At 40.5% G+C, this 18464-nt stretch overlaps 1 protein-coding gene across 4 annotated transcripts in view; it reads left to right on the top strand.

Moving 5' to 3' along the window:
• The window catches only part of KLHL29 (kelch like family member 29), a 2735259-nt gene that overhangs the window by 1677037 nt on the left and 1039758 nt on the right, over nucleotides 1–18464 (top strand). For all 4 annotated transcript variants that reach the window (XM_044062747.1, XM_044062745.1, XM_044062748.1 and 1 more), the window contains one exon: nucleotides 15645–15792. In XM_044062747.1, the coding sequence (XP_043918682.1) occupies nucleotides 15645–15792 (148 nt within the window). The remainder of the gene's footprint in view (nucleotides 1–15644; nucleotides 15793–18464) is intronic.

Genomic DNA, 18464 nt, shown 5'->3' on the forward strand with positions numbered 1-18464 from the left:
AAAGAGAAAGTGCAAATGGGTATAAAATTGTCACGGGGAATATAAAAAAGAATACAGCCCAGTGATCAGGGCAGAAGCATTGCTACTATACAAATGAGTGAGGAAAAATAATTAAACTTAATTACGAAAGACATCAGTAAGAAAAAATACATTAAATAATACTCGTGCAGCAGTATAGTGAGAGCTAGTAGTTGGGGCACACTGCGTGAGTATATTCTGTGGTGCAGGACAGAAATATTGCATAACATAAATTCTTTACCATTCTGAGATGATTTTCATAACTGAAGCCAGCAGTGTAATGTTTATATTTTTGGCCCTTTTTCAAAGTACGGTGGGGAGGGTTTTTTTTGGCTGTTGAATGCTGCCAGTGTTTAAAAGACTTTTCTCAGAGCAAAAAGGGACAAGTCATGAGCCAAAAGCAGTTAAAGGTTCAGTCACAGGAACTTTGTCTGAATGCATTTGGCATACCAAAAGCATTCCATCCATGAACTATTATGCATCTGTGCGCAGTGCTGGTTGTAGGTAAAATAACGGACTTCTTTTTATGTTTAGATCTTCAAGCAAATAAAAAAAAACTACAACAAAGATTTCCTTTAGTTCTCTTTTCAAATCAAAGCAGTCTTGTATGACTTTCCATTTGTATCCCAAATAATTTAAATGAATAAAAGAAGGATTCTTTTTTGACTGTTTTAACATCTGTCTTCCTTTTTACCATCTCCTGTCTGTTAAATGGTTCCTAAGCTGGCATATTTGTTGAAGTACTACAGTTTTTTAAATTTGCTCAGTCAGAACTATTTAAAACAAAAACAGGACCTGAGAATGTATCCCCCTCACTGGCCTTTCAAGCATGAATAAACCTATTATTTAAAAATTAAAAACTTAAATCTATGCTTTTTCCTGGGATACAAGGGGCCTTCCTGAAAACTCATTTGGGAATGAAGCAGGATACCACAATTAATTAAATCTGTGCTCTGCTTTATTTTACTACAGTACTTACAGTGCGGTTTACATCCTTTATTTATTGTTTTTGTTGTAGTGAGACAAATGTTCAACATAATTAGGAAAATGTGAACTATAGTAGTTTCCAGAGCTCAGTAACTCTGCACTCACCAAAGAAGAGAGAATCTCAGATGCTCAGGTAAGAGCTGCCCTCTCCAAAGCAAAAAACACAGCATCAGTGGGACCAGACGGTGTCCCGGGCTGCATCCTACATGAACTTCAAGAAGAGCTAAACCCAAACATAAAACTACTGTTCAATCTCAGCCTTACTACAGGATATGTACCCAAAGAGTGGCGTACAGCAACAGTGGTCCCTCTCCACAAAGGTGGTGCCTCAACGGATCCTGGAAACTATCGCCCCATAAGCCTGACTAGCTTGGTCTGCAAAGATATGGAAAGGATCATCATGGATCTCATAATTAAAGACATTGGGGACCTACAGACACTGGATCCTACCCAGTTCGGCTTTGTGAAGGGCAGATCCTCCCTCTTAAACCTGGTTGATTTCTTTGAAACAGTCACCAAGGCCATTGATGAGGGGAAGGTGGTCCACACAGCCTACCTGGACCTCGCAAAAGCCTTCGATACAATACCCCACTCGGGCATTATAGATAAGCTCACCAGCTTAAATATAAACTCCTATGTCACTAGATGGGTTGCAAACTGGCTCAAGGACAGAACCCACATGGTTAGAATTGCTGGAGCCATGTCAGACTCCAAACCAGTTACAAGTGGCATCCCACAAGGCTCAGTCCTGGGACCTCTCTTGTTCGGTATATATTTCTCGGAGGTACAGGCCAACACGGAAGGACTGTGGCTGACCAAGTTCGCAGATGACTGCAAACTGGGCGCCATAATCAACTCTCCAGCCGACACAAGCATCCTCCAAAAGGGCCTCATAGAAACAGACAACTGGTGCCAGAGCCATGGCCTCAAGCTAAACACCAAAAAGTGTATAGTCATCTCCTTTGGCAAAAACAAAGTACCCACAAATTACCACATAGGTGGTAATCCATTAAGTACAGAAGAAGTAATTAGGGACCTGGGGACCCAAGTTGATAGCAATCTCTCATTTGACAACCACATGGCAAAAGTTGTTAGAAAAACATTTTATATAGCCCACCTAATCATAAAGGGATTCACATCTAGATCAGTGGAGGTCATCGTGCCTCTTTACTAATCCCTCATCAGGCCCATAATTGAGTACAATGCCCCTTTTGGGATGTACCTTACCAGACACCTGCAGCAACTGGAAAGACCCCAAAAGTACCTCACCAAGAGGATCAAAGGGCTCAAACAGATGCCATATGCTGCCCGGTTAAAGAAATTCCAGCTCTACTCAGTGGCATACCGCCTGCTCAGAGGTGATCTGTGCCTGGCGATAAAGCCATGTCCAACCCGGAATTAATGGACATGCTGCACCTCAGAAAATCCAAATCCCATCGAGCTACGCTCGAGACTTGAACCTCAGCACTGAAATAAATAGGACATGCTGGAGGGACAGATTCATAACCCAGAGTCTCCCTTCACTCTGGAATAAAATCCCAGTCCAGGTTAGGCAGAGTCCCTCATTGACTCTCTTCAAGAGGAATCTTGATGAGTGGATGGGAGATCATAGGTTTACCCCTGGTCTCACTTCTGTGTCACTGTTAGACAGAGGCACAGTATACTATCCTCGAAAAAGGGCATAGCAAAATTAATTTAAAATGGGTGGCGAAAGCCAAACACACTCTGGCTAGGCTTATAAATGCCCTCGGGCAGATAGCCTAGTATGAACCTATGAACCTATAAATAACCGCGTATGTTAACTATACAATTAGTCTGGGAAATCAGCATAATGTTTAATCAGAGAACCAGTGAGAACATGTGGAAAATGGAGTATCCATGGTAATGAAGCCCTCTGGAAGGCTTGCATTTGTTTCTTCCATACCGGTGATATTGAATTACTACCAGTATTTGTAATCAATCATAAACAAAAAAAAAATTAAAACATCAGAAGAATTATATAGACACTTGCAAAAAATTTAATATATTTAATATAAATAGTCATTGACTTAAAATCATATAATTTGTTTCTCTCTTAAATTAAAGTACTTGTATTTAAGACAATAAGAGCTAAATATTTACAAGGTTAAAAACCGTGAAGCTTGTATCATGTCACCTGCATGGAATATTTTCCATGGAATTATTACTGGAGCCATGACCCTCTCACTCTGACTAACATAATGTTATAAATCCCTGTCCTAGACATCCTCCTGTTTTCCCAGAGGCAACCTGAAAAATTGATTGTCTGTGATTTGCTGTATGCAGGCAGTCACTAATCAGGTGGGATAGGGAGTGAGGTAGAGAAAGGTTAATAATATGCTAAAAAAAAAGTCATACTCAAATTTTGTCTTTCCTTTAATAGTATATTTTGTTTTTTTTTTAATTAATTTATTTATTTATTTTTTGAGATACTGTCTTATGTATTAACTTCACCTTCAGGTTGGTCTTTGAATTCTCCTGTGGCTTGGCTTACAAGAGGCAGCACATTGTCTGGACCCTGGCCTGTGAGACCACTGGTAAGCTCATTAACGTCACTCATGCCTCTGCTTAGCTTTGTAAAGACAGAGAGGCAGCTGTAAGAATTTAGCCCTGTTTGGATTTGAAGTTCTAATTCAGTATAAATTTCCCCAGGAAGGACGCAGTTTATAGGCTCATAGTTCCATAGGTGTTTAAGCCTAGCTATGCAGCCCAAATCTCTGACAAGGTCTGGTACCCTTGATAAGTGTAAGGATGGGCTTGGGAGATGAAACATTTACATATAGGAGTGTGGGAGATTAAACATTTACAGACTACCTGTGTCCATTAGAGGCATAGATGCCAAACCAGAGAAGAATTTCCTGTTTCTCATCCAATTATCCAAGTTGTACTTGAATTGGGTTAGGGAGGAGCTCTTCTTCTCATGGATGGAGAGCCTGTTCCAGAGAAGTGGTAGTCTCTAGGATGCATACCTGTCTCTCCACAGGCAAGGCTTAAATCCTTAGAATGGGTAATTGTGGTTCTGTTTGATTTGTGGATTTGAAGGAGGTCCATCAGAGTGGGGTCTGACAATGCCTTGTATGCCAGGCATAGATCTCCCCTCAACAGCCTGTAGGAGACAGAATACAGGGATAGGGCCTTGAGGGTCTGCACAGGACACGTTACTTATACCCTGTATTCTTTTAATGAAGAACCTCTGCAGACATTCCAATTGTTGGATATGCCTGGTTAGGTACATACCAAGGAGACATTGTAGCCATTGATATATCTGATGAATGCAGAATACAGTGGAACAATGACTTCCTTGGACCTAGATGCCAAACCTTTATTTATAAGTTGCACAACATAGAATTATTTCTTCACTACTGTAGACACATCTCACCAAAAAAAATCCAGGGTATAACCAACATGTCATATGTGGACTGATTAAAAGCCCTATCATTGTATTCAGTTTCCTACCGATTATTTAGGGGTGATCTGTGTCTGACCTACAAGGCATTGTCTGACCCAGCTCAGATGGAAATGTTTCATATCCACAAAACTAACCGCACAAGGGTTACCAGCTCCAAAGATCAAACCTGATCTGTGACATGACTAGATCATGCTGAAGAGACAGGTATGTGTCCCAGAGACTTCCTCTCCTTCAAGGTTCATAGGAGGTTACTAGGCTAGCAGCCCTAGTGCCTTTACAAGCCTAGCAATGTCAAAGCCAGGTATCCCCATTTGTTCTTTTTGGGTATTTCACAGAACAAATTTATGAAGTGAGTAGGTCTGTGATCAACACCGGCTACCTCTGTCCATGAGGGACATGGGTTTCACCCCAGGGGAGAATTTGTGGTCTCCCATTCAATTATCTAGGTTGCGTTTGAATAGGGTCAGTGAGGAGCTCTGTTTTACGTGAATAGGAAGTCTATTCTAGAGAAGTGGCAGTCTCTGGGAGACATATCTGTCTATCCAGCATGTTCTGTTAATGTCACAAGCTAGGTTGAGATCCCCAGAGCGAGTGACTCTTGTGTATTTGACTTGCAGATATGCAACATTTCCATTAGGGCAGGGTCAGAGATTGATCTGTAGGCTAGGCACAAGTCACCTCTCAGCAGCCTATAAAATACAGAGTGAAGTGACAGGCATTTCAGCCTGTCCACAAAGACCATGGTTTGAAGTCACTGTATTTTCTTATTGAGAAACCTCTGAGGTGTCCAGCTGATGCAGGTGTCTGGTGAGGTACATGCAAAAGAGCGCATTATACTCTATTAGTGGTCTGATGAGGGTCGAGTACAGTGGAGTTATAACATCTCTTGACTTGGATGCTATGCCCTTGCTTATGAGGTGCACTTCGTAGAAGGCTTTCCTTATCACTGTGGAAACTTGGTGGTCGAAGTACAGATTGCTGTCAACCTGTGTTCCCAAGTCTCGCACCACTGGGTTGGAAATCATGGGGTGTTGTCAGTATTGTAATTTGTAGGAAATTCTGTTTTGCCAAAGGGAATAATAATGCATTTTTTGCATTTAGTTTTAGACCATGGCTTTGGCACCAGTCATTTGTTTGTGTTAGCCTTTTTTGTAATATGTTGACATCACTGGGGAACTCAATGATTACTCCTAGTTTGCAATCATCAGCTAACTTAGTGAGCCATTGGCTGTCTACTTTGGCCTGGACTTCTGAAAAATAGATGCCAAACAGTAAGGGGCCCAACACAAACCCCTGTGGTACTCCATTGGCGACGGGTCTGGTGGAGGTGGAGTCAACAATTTTGTGTGTTCTGTTAGTGAGCCAATTGGCTACACATCTAGAAACATAAGCTTTAATCGCCAGCTGGGAGAGTTTCTCAATGATACCAGAGTGGGGGATTGTGTTAACAGCCTTGGCAATGATGAAATAGGCTGTGTGTACCATCTTACCTTCGTCCATGGCTTTGATGGTATTCTCAAAGAAGTCTGCCAAGTTTAATGAAGACAAACTGGGTTGGGTCCAGCCTTTTGAGGTCGCCTATGTCCTTGTTGAAAATGTCCATGATAATTCTTTCCATGGCCTGGCAGATGAGGCTAGTTAGACTTATGGGTCTGTAGTTCCTAGTGTCAGTTGATGGCCCCCTTTTTGCAGGGGGATTACTGTTGCTGTTCTCTATTCTTCAAGAACATAGCCTGTTCTCAAGCTATGATTAAAGAAAATGCCAAGTGGGTCTGCTAGGACTTGTTTTAGATTGTTTAGTAAACAACCTGGGATATTATTTGGTCCCACTGAGGCTGTGTTTTTGGCCTTGGCGAGTGCATAGATGACCTGTTCTATAGAGATACTAGGCAGAGGGCTGGTGTCAGGTATGCTTTGGGATATGGTTGGTAGGGATGGGGTGGTGAAGTTTGTGCTGGGAATAGGGGGGTGAAGTATGCGCTGAATCTATCAGCTAGCAGGTTGGTGATATCTTCCAGTGTAGTGTGAGTGAGCCCATCTACAACCACTTCGGCACATAGTTGGACATTCCCTTTTAGACTTTGGATGTAGTTAAACAATGCTTTATAATTATCCTTGACTAGGGATGCCATTTTAGCTTCATAATTTGCTATAGAAGACTTTACAATATTTCTGCTTTTCTTGTTTAGGCTTAGGAGGGAACTCTTCTTCTGCAGAGTGATATCTCTCTTGCTTTTGGACAACAGTTTCTTCCTCTTGTTATATAATCTGATACTTGAAGTCCACCATGGTGGCTTGCTTTTATGGCAAGACCTGGTTTTGATCCAGTCAGGTACAGCAGAGTTTATGCAGTTGCTTAAGTGTTTGTACAGGGCATTTGCATATACTTCTGCACAGTGACCAATGATGTCTGCGATTGTGGGTGGTATGAAGCTTTTTATACCATCACTTTAATAGGCTATAGTTAGCTTTGGTAAAGATTTTTTTAATTTTTATACCTGTCAGGGTCTCAGTTCCAGTAGTTACTTCAAACAAAACTGATTTGTGGTCTGACCTAACCAGGGAGGGCATGACACATGGGGAAGTACAGTGACCCCCCATGTTGGTGAGTACTACGTCCAGAACATTAGAGCCCCCTAGTGGGGGTGCTGACTATTTATTCCAGAGCGTTTGTGTTCCAGGACCCTCTGGGTGAGCATGATTTGCTCGTGTATGTCCCCCCAATCTGTGAAAGGATAGTTGAGCTCTCCCATGACTAAGGTGTTGAGCTGTATGATGAGTGATTCCAGTAAATCGAGGTAGGCAGTGTGCTTATCTTTGTTCATTGTGGGGGATCTATAGCTAGCAATGATGTGATATGGTACTTTCCCATTAGTTAATTGGACATGGAGTAGTTTGAGAGAGTCATGCTGTTTGACAAGTCTCAAAATGTATTTGGTTTTAATGAAGATGGATGCACATCCACCTTTGTTTCCTTCATACTCATTTTGAAGTCCGAACGCGTGGAAGACATTCTAGCCTTCCATGGCTGGGGTGCTCTCTGTAGCCTTGAACCATGTCTCTGTAACTGCACAGATGTCAGCATCCTCCAAGGTGAGGAGTGCTTCCAGGGAGTGCAGTTTCAGGTTTAAACTCCAGCATTAAGCAGTACAACCCTAAGTTTGTCTTGATTAGCTTTTGTTAAGTTGGAAAACTGCTGTTTTGACATTGCCTAAAAAGGCACTATGGGGGAGGCAAGGGCCCTTGCCAGTATCTGAAAGCCTAGGGACAGGTGCAGACCATCACTAGCAAAGCAGTGAGGTCTGTCTACCATATCTTCTCAGGCTGACAGACACTGTATCCCCCGGTACTGACACCAGAAGCTAAGGCAATTGTTAAAGTCAATCATTTTTTGTTTGTGGATCATCCTGGGAGAGGAAAGGATACTGCTTAGGGCTAGGGGCATACCTGTCTGGGACACATAATCAGAGAGTTCCGTTATGTCGCTCTTCATAGAGTCTGGAATAGTCTTCCTATTCACATGAAGCATAGCCCTTCCATAACTTTCTTCAAGCACATTCTGGACCAATGAATGAGAAATTACAAATTCACTCCTGGGGTGGTGCCTGTGCCCCTTATGACAGAGGCAGTCTGTAAAAATAATCAAAACCCCACTTGCTGACCATGGGATAGAAAACTGGGTAAAATCTGGGTAAAACTGGCTAGGCTTATAACAGCTTTTGAGTCGTTAGCCTAGTAATCTCCTGTGAACCTATGAACATGATAGTCAAAGGCTAGATTGTTGTCTGTGTGTGTCCCCACGTCCCTCACTACTGGGCCATCTGTTAGAGGTGCGTTGTCAATATGATAGTTACTAGGGGTGGATGACTTTCTGAAGAATGCTGTTATGCATTTCTTGGCGTTTAGTTTTAGTCCATGGCTCTGACACCAGTTATTTTTCTGTATCAGCCCTTCCTGGAGAACATTTGCATTGGTGGAGGACTCTATGACAGCTCCTAATTTGCAATCTTCTGCAAATTTAGTCAGCCAGAAGCCATTGACATTAGCCTTGACATCAGAGAAGTAAATGCCAAAAAGGAGCAGTCCCAGGATCAATCCCTGAGGGACTCTGCTTGCAACCGATCTCTTTATAGACGTGGACTCCTCAATTCTAGCTTCATGTGTCCTGTCTGTAAGCCAGTTAGCTATCCACCAGGTGATGTAAGGGTTTATACCTAACCTCTTGAGTTTGTCAACAATGCCCAAGTGGGGTATTGTGTTAAATGGCTTAGTCATTTGCTTTGGACTTATTCCTTCACTCTGATATTCCTTTCTTTGAGTGGAATAATAATTATATTTGACGGTATTTCCTGAGGGAAGGTGGGGGGAGAGGGGTAGAGCAGGAGCTGAATTTGTTGGCCAGCAGAATTGCTATATCTTCTGTGTTTTTTAATTTTTCCAAGTCTTTTGGGTTTCTAATTCGATGACGGGAATGGACCCCATTCCTAAGTCAAAGTACAATTAAAGTCCATGAAATTAGTATTGTTTCAGTCTTTGATGTCAGCCAAAAGTGTTCTTCACAGCACCTGCAATGTGCCCAGTAAGGATGCCTTCTGCAGTTCATACGGGGTTACATGGATTGGTAACATATCTAAATACGATTGTAGATTCTTTTTTATAAGACCCATTGCTACTACTACTATTGGAACTGTCTAGGTATCCTTCTTCCAAATTGCTCTCATTTCTGCCTGCAGATCCTGATATTTTATTACTTTGTCCCTCTCTGTACGCAACACACTGTAGTCACTGGGTGTGGCAATTTCAATGATTGATGCTACTTTTGTATTCTTTTCATGGACCACTATATCCAGTTGTCTAGCATCTATCTTTTGAACTTAGTAATGGACGATTCCATGTAATGTAAACCATCATTTTCTATGATGCTTTGTGGCTCATGTTTCCAGTGTTTTGCAGACATTTCAGTACTATAATATTTGCACAATCCCCAGTGCAACAGTCTTGCCACATTATTATGGCTTTCAGTGTACAGTCCTTCTGCCACTAGTATGTCACAACCAGCAATGAGGAGTGCGACTGTTTCCAATTCAGTTTTACAAAACCTACATTTGTCTGTTTCTCCCACATGTTCAATAGACTTTGTAAACGAGCATGTACGTAGCCCACTATCTTAGGCCACCAAAATTAACCTTTTATCTCTTGGTTTGAATTCGCCTCTCCTTAACCATTCCTGCATGTATTCCTGATCAACATGAGGTTCTTCCAGACATTTTCTGTACTTGCTGCTATGTTTATCCATTTTCCACATTTCTTGCCTTCTTATCCGGTCCTTCACCTAATATTCTTTATTTTGTTTTTTAGCAGATTCAGTTGCGGCCTGACTTTTATCTACTTCTGGTTTGATTTCCATTCCTGCTTGATGCTGATATACATCTGCTAGATTAAGCAGAGAAGTCATCTTAGATTTATTCTCTTCATGTTTCAAAACTTTCACTACATTTGGGTCTTGTGAGGTCAGCAGATCTGTGTGGAGTCCCATAATTGCAGATCTATACATGTAATCAATTTCAAGGAGGCCCATCCCGCCTTTGTAATGGGGAATATATAATCTTGGTATTCACTGATTTTTATAAATCATTTGGTGAGCGTGAAGCATCCTTCTTGTTTTCCTATCTAATCTATCTAACACATTTCTCTAAAACTGTTAGGACAGGAAAAGCAAATTGGTTTATAGCTTGGATTTTGTTCCTAGATGTCAGTGCCGTTTCCATCTCAGTATATGTGGCTCTATTAACAATGAGCACTGCACATAATTGTGTATAGTCTTTGAGGTTGCAGACATGGCTAAAGAATGCCTTCTGGTTGTCCTTGGCCTGGGAGGCCAAATTGCCTCAAATTTGGCTTTGGTAGAATTTATTTGTCCTCTAAGTTGTTTGTTTATCCTTCTGGGTGCTACGCCTCCTAATGTTTGCCTTGATTTCTTTCTTCTGGTATACAGCCGTTTGATGATGGGATTCCAGCACAGTGGCTTGTTTTTTGAGTTAGTTCTGCAGTTATCCATGGTTACTACAGCTGCTTTTATGCAGGTATTAACATGTTTGTATAGGGTTTCTGTGAAGAATTCCACACAGGCATCAGTGTTCTCAGGGTTGATGATTTATAGGGAGATATTCTGAAGTTAGGTTAAACAATAGCTAATCAAGCAGTATTTACTGAAATGAAAAAAGAATTAGCTTTGTCAAGAATGATGAATAGTAGGGATTCACCTAATTGGATACAACCTGACAGCTTCTAGTGTTGGTCCCACCACAGCTTTATGCTGCTGGGATACAATGCCTATTTGCTTCTTCTGTCACCAGAAGCAAAACACACAGCATACTTCATTTATACAGTACGCTGATGATTCAACTCTTATCTGTTCAGCTCCATCACTTCCCACCCTACAACAACTCATCCAGGAATCCTTTAGCTCTGTGGAAAGTTGGATTACTTAGATCCAACTTATCCTAAACCCTAATAAAACCAAATGGTACTTACGTATTATCGCAACCAGATTTTCATGCTAACGCTGGTTGCTTCTGTTTTCCTTTAGAAAACGAAATTAACAGTATTAAAACTAAATAAAGTCTTTTCTATAATATTTGTAATTTGTAGTACAATTTAACCTTGAAAACACTGAGAAAGTAACATTGTAAAATAGCTTGTCCTTTTTTCTGAGATTAACTCATGTCAGTGTGATGCGCGTTCCTCAGCAAAATAACTGCTTTGAGGGGCTACTGAATGCAATCACTGATAACACCCCCCCCACACACACACATACCAACAGAAAAACAACGAATGAGCCACAGATAGATTTCCAGCTGTAAAACATGCAGAAATCCCTGAAGTACATCCAGAGTTTGTCCAAATATGCCACCATCACAACACCAAAACGTACCCACCAAAACAAACCAAACCACACCTGGTAACTTCTGCCATCATGGCAGTGCCATGAAAAACTACCCTGGATTACCTGTCAACATCATGCCCCCATCACTCTTGCAAGCCCTTAATTCCTGCAAGTTTCTGTTACGAAGGTGAACCTACAAAACTACAACTGAAAAATAAATGAGGTATCAACGAAAAGCACCTAACATATGCACAATAACTGCCAAAGTCCTTTCTGGCCAAATACACGTGCAAACGCATCCACTCCAAAGTAAAGGGGAAAGTTATTTTCAAACCTTACTTTTTCAGCCGTTTAACCGATAAACCTTCCTAAAAACACAAAACATTAAAGAAAACATGTTTCTGAGCTTTTTAATACTTTCTTGGTGCTACTTGACACAACGAGAAGCAACCAGCATTACCGTGAAAATCTGGTTGCGATAATACATAAGTACCAACCAAATTACTACTTTTCACCCCCAACAAAACCATTTCCACCCCTCTATCCTTCACTGTTTCCTCCAAAAATGGCACTGTTATCTCTCCCTCTGACCATACCAAACTCTTAGGCTTTGAAATTGATATAAATCTTCACTTCAACGTCCACTTTTCACAAACTATCAAAAAAAGTCCATTAAAAATGGGAACACCATATAGGCAGAGGAAATCCCTCTCGAAACAAGCACAGATTACCCTAGCCCAAACTCACCTCTTGTCTACCCTAATGTATGCTGCTCTAATTCTTACCCAACTTAGCAAACTTGACCTTGCCAGACTCGAATCATGTTATAATAAAATCACCAAGTTTGCAAACAACTCCACCTTTAGAACCCACCATTGCCAGGCTCTAAACTCAATGGCTGGAACTTCCCCAGCTACTAACCTATCATCAGTTAGTCATTGCCTACAATGTGGTAACACATCCAGAAAAAAACCCTGCACTAGGCCAACTTCTCACCCACTATAATGCAAATCGTCCTCTCCAATCCTCCGACAAACCCCCTACTCTGTATCTCTAGGGCTAACAATACTGCAGGAAAAGCACTGTTCTCCCACTCCATAGCTAGAACCTGGAATAATCTCCCTCCTGTTCTGATTTCTGCCCCTACCTCTTTTCAATTTAAAAACTCACTTAGAACACACTTAAAGAATAAGTGGCTATGCCCATGTATTACATAAGTCCTCAAATTATTCTACTTATACACCTCACTTCCTAATATACCTACTGTAATATATATTACAGTCTAGGTCTACTCCTAATGCTGACTGAATATGTATACTTATTCTGTTATTAACGACGTGTAAATATTTTTTCCTGTATATATAGGTCTTGTTATGTCTTCTGCTGTATACTGTATTTTAACATATTGTTTGAAAATTCTCTGTATACTGTATTTTAACATATCGTGTAAAATTTTACTTGCTGTGGAGCTTTTCTCCCCAGGCCTCTGCTGCAAATGGACCTGTGTCCAGTTGGACCATCCCAGTTAACAAATGTAAAATAAAATAAAAAAATAAAATAAAATAAAATAAAAACAGTAGCACCAGTCCCAGGATGAGAAGTAGGCTACATGCTCTTTTGTGATCAACATTCTAGTCCCAGATGATGCAGGGATCTGTAGGCTTGCAGCAGCATTTTCTTGATAGATGCTTTGAACTGCAACCAGATCAGTCAGTAAGTTCCCACACAGACACTCACTGCCAAATCAGAGACAACCAGGAATCAATTATCTCTGCTCCTTCTCTCACCAGGAGCAAAATAGAAACAAAGATTTCAAGTTGGCACCTATAAAGCAGTTGTCAGGCTTTCTGGTTATCAGCAGTCTCCAGAGAAAAACAGAAGCACTAATCCAAAATGAGTACTGAGAGGTAGAATGTGGGCTCTCCAGTGATTGGGGATCTTGGTCCAGATGTTGTAGATTTTAAAGGCAAGATGTAACCTACATGTAGAGGATTCCCCTCACCAACTGATACTTATTTGTTGCATAAGATCTATCAAAATTTGGTACACCAACAGGGCTAGTCATCTGGAGGTGTAAAGCTTGACTCTAGTTGATTGTCACTGTTGAAGTGATACTCTGACCCCCTGTATAAAAATGGGAAAAGGGGTTGTGGATGGATGGATGGATCATAATTTGGTACAGTTTTCTAAGTTGTCTTGCAATTTGTTTATACAGCTGTTTCATCAGTTTGTTTTCACTGTTGTGGTCGTTCACTGTCTTACAGTTACCCAGTACTGTACTATCTTGTGGTTACAAGGGGGCCCTGCGGTCCATCTCGCCTAACTGTCCAAACTAAACTGAGGAAGACAAGCCCCTGAGCTTAATGCACCATGAGAGAAAATTCAAAAGCCCTTTCAAGCTTTTTTGTTTTAATTTAGAATGTCCACAGCTTTTGGCCCTGTAATCATACTAATAGGTTCCTTCCTAAGTTTCCAAATGCCCTTGCTATTTATTTATTTATTTATTTTATTTTATTTATTTAACATTTGTTGACCGGGAAAGTCCGACTAGGTTCCACAGATCCTGTTTTCAGCAGAGGCCTGGGGAGAAATGCTCCAGAAGCATGTCTTTAGAATGTGGGAGGAAACCGGAGTACCCGGAGGAAACCCACGCGAACACAGGGAGAACATGCAAACTCCACACAGAAGGCACCCCAGCCAAGAATCGAACCAGAGAACCTCTTGCTGTGAGGCGACAGCATTAACCACTGCACCACTGCGCTGCCCGACTATCACAGATGAATGTAAGAAATGACATCTCAAATAAAATTCATAGTCCTTCCTATGATAGAAAATAATTAGTAATGGTTCAAATCATAAAAATCTCTTATTCACCTGCAGTATATTTCAACAGTTTTTGCATATATCTCCAAGCCACATTCCCATCATTTTGGTAAATGCTGTTGATAATATTTATTTCAGAATAGAAAAATATTATATTTTAGTGGTTAATAGCAGAGGTCAACTTTTTATCAAATCTGTTTAAATGTAACCAGATGTTTAATTTCATTTCATTTTTTCATAAACTACTTAAAAATGCTAAGTATAACAAATATGTCACTCAAAGGTCTATGCTGAATCCCCTTTGATACATATTTATGCACTTCAGGATGCATAGCCAATGATGTTGTGCCCTTCATATAGCTAATACAAATATTTTTTTACAGGGCTTGCTATGGTAAACTCTTTACATAAACATAATTTGTATGGCTGTTGATAAGCAAGTGCAGAATAACTCTGGGCCATCACTGAAGGCAGTCTGATGTGTTTTATAACACATTTTGTATATTATTTATTGATAACTCATTCTTTTTCTTATCCTTGTCTTACCAAATGCATTCTTGTAATGACTTCATTCTGTCATTCAAAATATCTGCATTTTTTGTTTCCCAGTACTTAAGAAAATAAACCTTCTTAGCCCTGAAGCAATTGGTTATGAGCCCTGAAGCAACTGGATATGTCTTTATTGTGTCTGTTGAAGTTTAAAAGGATTGTAATACATCCAAAGTCATATTCCTCAAATGCTGTTTTGCAGCATATGATTATTTGAAAACATACCATTGTCCCGTTCGATTCTCAGCTAGAGCGTTTTCTGTGTGGATGCATGCGTGTATGGGCATGCCTTCGTTGAAGGTTGTGCATCAGGGCTGGTAACTCAGCACATAAAAATCCACTACCAAACATTAGCGAACTGGAGTTCCGCTGTGGCGACTCCTAACCGGGATAAGCCGAAAGACACAACAACTTGTTGAATACAAAACTCACACACACCTAAAGGATAGTCCTTCATGTACTCCAGTGTTTAATATTATAGCTCACCACTACATACAGAGACAAGAGTTTTCTAAGTACAATAAATTTAGTTTCTGGCAGCTGGACTCAACACATTTAGCTTTATTGGGTCTGCTTACAGACAGTACATTGTATGCCATTTAAAATTCTTAGAAAAGTAGCTTCCATGTAATGTAGAAATGTTTCTAATCAGTGGGTAGCTCAGCTGGTTTACCCAGTTGTTATACAATGTCTAACACAGGTGATTACCAGGATGCTAGACTATGTGCCCCAGCGTATCTCAGTCCTCCACCACTCCCATTAAAAAAGTGGCTGCTGAGCTCAACTACTCTTCCCTTGTCATTATTTAGTGTCTAACACTGGTGATTACCAGGATGCTAGATTGTTTGATACAGAAGTTAAAAAAGCAGTGCTTCTGAACATGACAATGTAAAGGTTTAGTGTTTTTACTGAAAATGAATCTAATGCAATAGCATTATTGCTTTCTTTTCACAGAATCGTGGCATTTCTAAGACTAATGGACAGATTCCAGGACACATGCTCGCTACGAGTGTGAGGTGGGGACAGACGCCTGTCAACCAGTCAACACCATGGGAAATTGATGAACCCCCATCCAAGCAAATGAGAGAAGCTGATAACCCAGGTATTTGTCTTAAAAAACAAATCTTTCAAAACAGTAAGAAATACATGCTTGACAGTTACCATCTAGTTTAGTTATGGCATCTTGGTGATTTTGTTTGTCTTGGAATATTTCAAAGTCTTTATAAAAATGTAAAAAAATGAACTTGAACTTAAAACAGTTACTCTTTATGTGACCTATAGCCTGTCGCTTCTCTATTGATTATAATGAGATTGATTCAATGAACTGTAGAGCTGAACTAGTAAGATTAATGTAATTTGTATCTTTAAGCAGTAAGCAGTATTGGGTAATACTGGATTGCCCAGAGGTGCACAGAGGCCTGATACTGCAGATTTTATTGACTTTGGAAGGTCCATTGCTGCCAGCTACTGCCCTCACAGGATGGTATTATTACGCTTACAAAATCAGATACCGGCTTCACTACTTTGTGTGTTTATATTATTAAAGTGGTTGCATCCATCCAGCCATTAAATAATTCCTCCACCAGGGCTAGATTGAGCAGAATATCATGTTCGAACACTGTATTAATTTTCAGTCATATGTAACATGCATTGATTAGAAACAAGTTATTTCAACACACATTCTGACAAGTATAATTTTTTTCTTCGTCATAGTAGTCCATGATTAAAAAAAAGTAAAAAAAATGCTATCATACATAAGGAACTGTTATGTGTGACATTACCATTGAAGCTAAACCATGGGAATCCCACTTTAACATTTTTATTATTTAATATCATGGAGATGGTCAGCAAAGTAGTGCTGTGGTTAGCTCTGTTGATGCACAGCTCTTCACTATCCAGGTTTTCTTCGCTGTGGTACCCTGCATCCATGTGGGTTTTTACTGAGTTCTGCCATTTCCTAACAGCTCTCAAATACATGTCATAGGTAAACTGGAAATTTTCCAAACAGCCTATTAGTATGTGCAATCCTGCAATAATCTGATATTCTCTCTATGTCTAGGATTACTGAGTGCCAGGACAGACTCTGACTTCCAAAACCCTGAAATTGGTAAAGCGAGTATTCACAGAATGAATGAGTGCATGAATTAATAAATGTAGTGGATATGAAACACCAGTAAGGTGTTATTTTTTTGTTTGTTTGTGTGTGTGTGTGTGTGTGTGTGTGTGTGTGTGTGTGTGTGTGTGTGTATGTGTAGTTTTACACCCTGTGTGTAGAAACCTTCAAACCTCCTCCTGTTGGGCACTCTTTAGTTCCCCATTGATATAGAGCTCCCCAGATGTACTGGGGTAAGAGATATGCAGGTGGTGTCATATAGGCAGATTTGGGGTTATTTGTGCTCTTGCTGATATTCCTGTTAGATGAGGACATTTTTTTCTTTCTTTTTTTTTTTTATTATAAATGGTCTAACCTCTTCCATGTGTGCTAATGTGACCTTTTTCATCACAAAAAGGACTGCCTGTGCCCTTTTGTCCATGGATGAGTATTGCTTCTCATACGGTGACAGGTGTGAGTGGTTTGGGCAGTCATACTCTCATCCAGCCTACAACAGCTGCCTGCGTCTTTACACACCTCCCCCCTGCAGCTGAGGCTATGTCAGCAAAGCAGTGGTGCAAGCCAGCCAGGACCACTGTCCCTAACCCAAGGATGGGCATGCCATCATCCTTACCTTGCACCATCAAGCAGCCAAGCTGTTATTCATACTTGGGTCATTTGGTGGTACTTAGGACTATGCCACCAAAAAAGGCAGGAATTGAATAATTTATATAATGTTGCTTACGTTATATGATATATAGGGGTCTATATTAAAAGACCGAAGTGGTGTTTCAGCAAACACCTCTTGGTTGACACGAAATGAGCGAACGCACTAAAGCCCGAACGCTCAAAACAGCAATTTATTTCCCTGGGAAGAACATTGCTTGGCCATCCCCATGTTTTTGCCCCTTTTCTCACTGTAGTGAGATCTTGGAGTTGGTATATTTAGTTAGGAGGGGTGTGGGGGGTGTGGAGGGCGAAGCCCCCCAAGTTGTTATGTTTTAAAGTGTGTGTGTGTGTGTGTGTGTGTGTGTGTGTGTGTGTGTGTGTGTGTGTGTGTGTGTTTGTACTAGTGGTTTCTTTCCCAGGGAAAGAAACTGCTGTTTTGAGCATTCGTGCTTTAGTGCATTCGCTCATTACGTGTCGACCAAGAGGTGTTCACTGAAACACCTCTTCGGTCTTTTAATATAGACCCATATATAGCAATATACAGTGGATATAAAAAGTGTACACACCCCTTTTAAAATACCAGATTTTTGTGATATAAAAAAATGAGACCACAATAAATCATTTCAAAACTTTTCTCACCTTTAATGTGACCTATAACTTGTACAATTCAATTGAAAAACATACAAATCTGTTAGGGGAAAAATATAAAAAATAAAAAATGTACAATATGCTGATTACATAAGTGTGCACACCCTTAAATTAATACTTTGTTGTGTGTGCACACACTTAAACTAATACTTTGTTGAAGCACCTTTTGATTTAATTACAGCATTCAGTCTTCTTGGGTAGGAGTATCAGCATGACGCATCTTCACTTGGCAATATTTGCCCACTCTTCCTTGCAAAAGCACTCCAAATCTGTCAGATTGCGAGGGCATCTTGTGTGCACACATACCGTCAGGTCACACCACAGATTTTCTATTGGATTTAGGTCTGGGCTCTGGCTGGGCCATT

Source organism: Protopterus annectens, chromosome 2.part1 (assembly GCF_019279795.1).
Source record: "Protopterus annectens isolate FY-2018-M chromosome 2.part1, PAN1.0, whole genome shotgun sequence".
Classification (NCBI taxonomy): Eukaryota; Metazoa; Chordata; order Ceratodontiformes; family Protopteridae; genus Protopterus; species Protopterus annectens.